This window comes from Chaetura pelagica, unplaced genomic scaffold, assembly GCF_000747805.2.
Source record: "Chaetura pelagica isolate M959 unplaced genomic scaffold, ChaPel_1.0 scaffold234, whole genome shotgun sequence".
NCBI classification, from domain to species: Eukaryota; Metazoa; Chordata; class Aves; order Apodiformes; family Apodidae; genus Chaetura; species Chaetura pelagica.
Genome location: NW_009952967.1, coordinates 1223633 through 1227399, shown reverse-complemented (window position 1 = coordinate 1227399; position 3767 = coordinate 1223633). Strand labels below are relative to the sequence as shown.

Sequence of the window (3767 nt, the reverse complement as noted above, 5' to 3'; positions counted from 1 at the left end):
TTGTGTCTGTAGGTTTCATTCACTGGTAATAGATGTGACCATGGCACTGGATACTCTGTCTCTGCCTGTCCTGGAGCCCCTGACACCCACACGTCTCCAAGATGTGACTGTTCTTGCTCTCAGCTGTCTCTATGCAGGTGATTGGATTTCCTGTATTTTCTTGGGAGCTTTAGGTTGCTCTCACTTTATCTCTGCTTGGTTACCTGCATATTTGAGGCTCAACCCACAAGTAACTTTTTTGTCTCAGGAGGAAGAGGAGCTAGAGGACAAGGGGGAATGGATTAAAACTGGAAGAGGGGAGATTTAGGTTGGACATGAGGAAGAAATTCTTCCCTGTGAGGGTGGTGAGACACTGGCCCAGGTTGCCTAGAGAAGCTTTGGCTGCCCCATCCCTGGCAGTGTTGAAGGGCAGGTTGGATGGGGCTTGGAGCAACCTGGTGTGGTGGGAGGTGTCCCTGCCCATGCAGGGGGTTTGGGACTAGATTCTCATTAAGGTCCCTTCAAAACCAAATCATTCCATGATTTGAAAGCAGCCATTCTGCTTAGTCTAGCAACTGTGTTAATATGATGATTGTTATAGTGACTTAGAAATACTGCTATATTCTGCAAATGTTCCTGTCAGTATCTGAAAGACTGAGTGACTCAACATCATATTAATAGCCTGTAATATCAGCTCTTTTTTATAAATTTTTGTTCAAAGCATAATACATTTTTGCAATTCTTATGGCCTCAGCTTAATTGTTTAGACTCCCAAATCAACCTGGTTTCCCAGGAGTGGTGTTAAGTGCACCAGAATCCTGGTGTTTAATTGGTGTGGGTATGATTTTCAAGAGATGTGGCAGACATTTATGAAGATTGCCTTTAAAATGGTGTTGAGTTAGATGGCAAAACATTTACTTCTCTGATTGTTCTCACCCGTTTCTCATAGGAAAAAAATTGATTCTTTTGGGTCTACTTCAGAAAGACTTTTTAATTTGTCAACTCTGAGCATTCCCAGCTCCATCAAGACTATGGGCATGTTTGATACCACTTCTTTTAATGGGCCAGATAGGAACATGAAGTCCCAAGATTGACTCTTAACAGGAGTGTTCCCTCCACTTGTTTTCCGTCAGGTGTGAGTGTGGCAACCTGCATGGCCATCCTGCATGTGGGTAGCACTCAACAGGTACGAACTGGGTCAACAAGTTCCAAAGAGGAAGACTATGAAAATGATGCTGCTACTATTGTACAGAAATGTGTAAGTAGATGGGAAGAGTGTTTGTTGTTGTGTTCATTCTTGGCAAGTGAAGAATTTGGATTGATTTGGATTGCAGTATGTGGCTGTTATTTCTGGGGATTAGTCTTGTTGATAAAGGAAGGAATGGGGCAAAATACAATTGTATGGGGGCAGTTTAAAGTGTGTGTGGTGGTTTATTATTGCCCAGTGCAGCATTTAAACATTACCATGTTTTTTTCATCTATTTACAGCTTGAAATTTATGAAATGATTGGACAAGCCATCAGCAATTCACGCCGTGCAGGGGGTGAGGTAAGATTTACATCTCAGGAAGCTTTTTTCCCTGTATTTGTGCTCGTGTATTTTTGCATTTGGATTGACACTAGTTTGTCTTTTTGGTGTGTTTTTTTGTTTGGTTTTGTTTTTTGTTTGTTTTTTTTTTCCTCTTTTTGACTTCTGGGATGATAGCATTATCAGAACTTCCAGCTGCTCGGGGCTTGGTGTCTGCTAAACAGCCTCTTCCTCATCTTGAACCTCAGCCCCACAGCCTTGGCTGATAAGGGGAAGGAGAAAGATCCATTGGCTGCTCTTCGTGTCAGAGACATTATTGCTCGTACTAAGGAGGGTGTTGGGTCTCCCAAACTGGGACCTGGGAAAGGGTATGTAAATACTTCACTGAAGGAATCGTTGTCCATGTATCTAACCATGCCCAGTGAGAACTCGCTTCTTGGTCTCTTGAGATTTTTATCTCCATTTTTAGTTCAAGTGTTGATTCTTGAAAAGAATCACAGTTAATCATAGATGGGTTTGGGTTGGAAGGAACCTTAATGATTACCTAGTTCCAACCCCCTGAATGGGCAGGGACACCTCCCACCACACCAGGTTGCTCCAAGCCCCATCCAACCTGCCCTTCAACACTTCAGGGATGGGGCAGCCAAAGCTTCCCTAGGCAATCTATTCCAGTGTCTCATCACCCACACAGGGAAGAATTTCTTCCTAATGTCCAATCTAAATCTCCCCTCTTTCAACTTAACACCATCTCCCCCAACCCTCCCTGCCCTTGTCCCAAGTCCCTCCCCAGCTTTCCTGGAGCCCCTTCAGGCACTGGAAGGTGCTTTAAGGTCTCCCTGGAGCCTTCTCTTCTCCAGGCTGAATACCCCAACTCTCCCAGCCTGTTTCCAGAGCAGAGCTGCTCCAGCCCTTGGGTCATGTCTGTGGCCTCCTCTGGACTTGCTTCAAGAGCTCCATGTCCTTCTTATTTTGAGAGCTCCAGAAGCTGTGTTCTTCAGTTCAGCAAAGCAGTCACTTCATGCAATATATATATATTTTTTTTTCCCCTTGAAATGACACTGTCCTTTCTACTTCTGCAGGCACCAAGGGTTTGGTGTTCTGTCAGTGGTGCTGGCAAATCATGCTATCAAATTGTTGTCATCCCTCTTTCAAGATCTGCAGGTGGAGGCCTTGCACAAGGTGTGTAGGTATCAACAACGTTCTTGTGAACCATTTTGCCTCCTCCCCAGAAGCACACTCGAAATCCTCTTTTCCATGCTGTCCTCCAGGGCTGGGAGAGTGATGGGCCACCAGCAGTGCTGGATGTCATGGCTCAAAGCACATCCATCCAGAGAATTCAGCGCCTGATCGATTCTGTGCCACTCACTAATTTGCTGCTGACTTTGCTCTCTACTTCCTACAGAAAGGTAGGACCTGGCACACAGCTAGAGAACTTCTGTGGCTGACCCCTCCTGCCAAGTGTCACCTGCATGGAAAATCCTCATTTTGCAAACTGTGACTGTGCTCAGAAGAATTTTGGATTCTTTAAGAGCTGTCAGCTGGGGCCTCTCTCTGTCTTCTTTTCAGAGATGTAAATTTGACAAACTTGTTCTAAGAACATTTTTCTGTAAGCCCAGTGAAACTTCTGAGTTTAGTGAGAAGTTGAAAGAACTTTAGTGTGAAGATTGGAAACAGTTGCTTTTATGTTAAAGATGTTCCTTGAAGTCTTGCTTACAAGCTTAGTCTAGATTATTTCATTTCAACCATCCTGTGTCATTTTTAATAGAACTTAAAGGTGAGAAGCCTTGGAAAACTGTTAATAAATTGAGCCAAATTTGCTAGAAGAAAATGAAAATGCATTAGATACTCAAGTTTCCAAATTCCTCCCTTCCATAATTCTAAATTTGAACTTGTCCTGCTGTTCTTCCAAGGCTTGTGTCCTGCAGCGCCAGAGGAAGGGCTCCATGAGCAGTGATGCAAGTGCCTCCACTGATTCTAATACTTACTACGAGGATGATTTTAGCAGCACTGAGGAGGACAGCAGCCAAGGTAAGAAAGTTTGCAGCCAGCAACTGAAGTCAGGATTTTCCACCATCTTTCAAATTTAGTGGAAACCTGGCTGCTGGGTTTGTGCCTTCTTGGGCTGTCATGGCATGCCATGCTGAAAGTATGAAGCAGTTCGTAAGATCAGTTTGGCAGAAGTCATTGTGTGTAAACTGAATCCAGAGTGGCTGAGATTTGGCAGTATTTGCTTAAGAGGAGAGTGGAAATGATTTCTTCTT

The 3767-nt window shown here is 44.0% G+C and overlaps 1 protein-coding gene across 1 annotated transcript in view; it reads left to right on the top strand.

The window, feature by feature from the left end:
* Nucleotides 1–3767, top strand: part of UBR4 (ubiquitin protein ligase E3 component n-recognin 4) — an 81786-nt gene that overhangs the window by 4464 nt on the left and 73555 nt on the right. Inside the window, 7 exon segments of the mRNA XM_009995794.1 lie at nucleotides 13–137; nucleotides 1113–1237; nucleotides 1468–1527; nucleotides 1684–1874; nucleotides 2586–2685; nucleotides 2775–2912; nucleotides 3417–3534. Of these exon segments, the coding sequence (XP_009994096.1) occupies nucleotides 13–137; nucleotides 1113–1237; nucleotides 1468–1527; nucleotides 1684–1874; nucleotides 2586–2685; nucleotides 2775–2912; nucleotides 3417–3534 (857 nt within the window).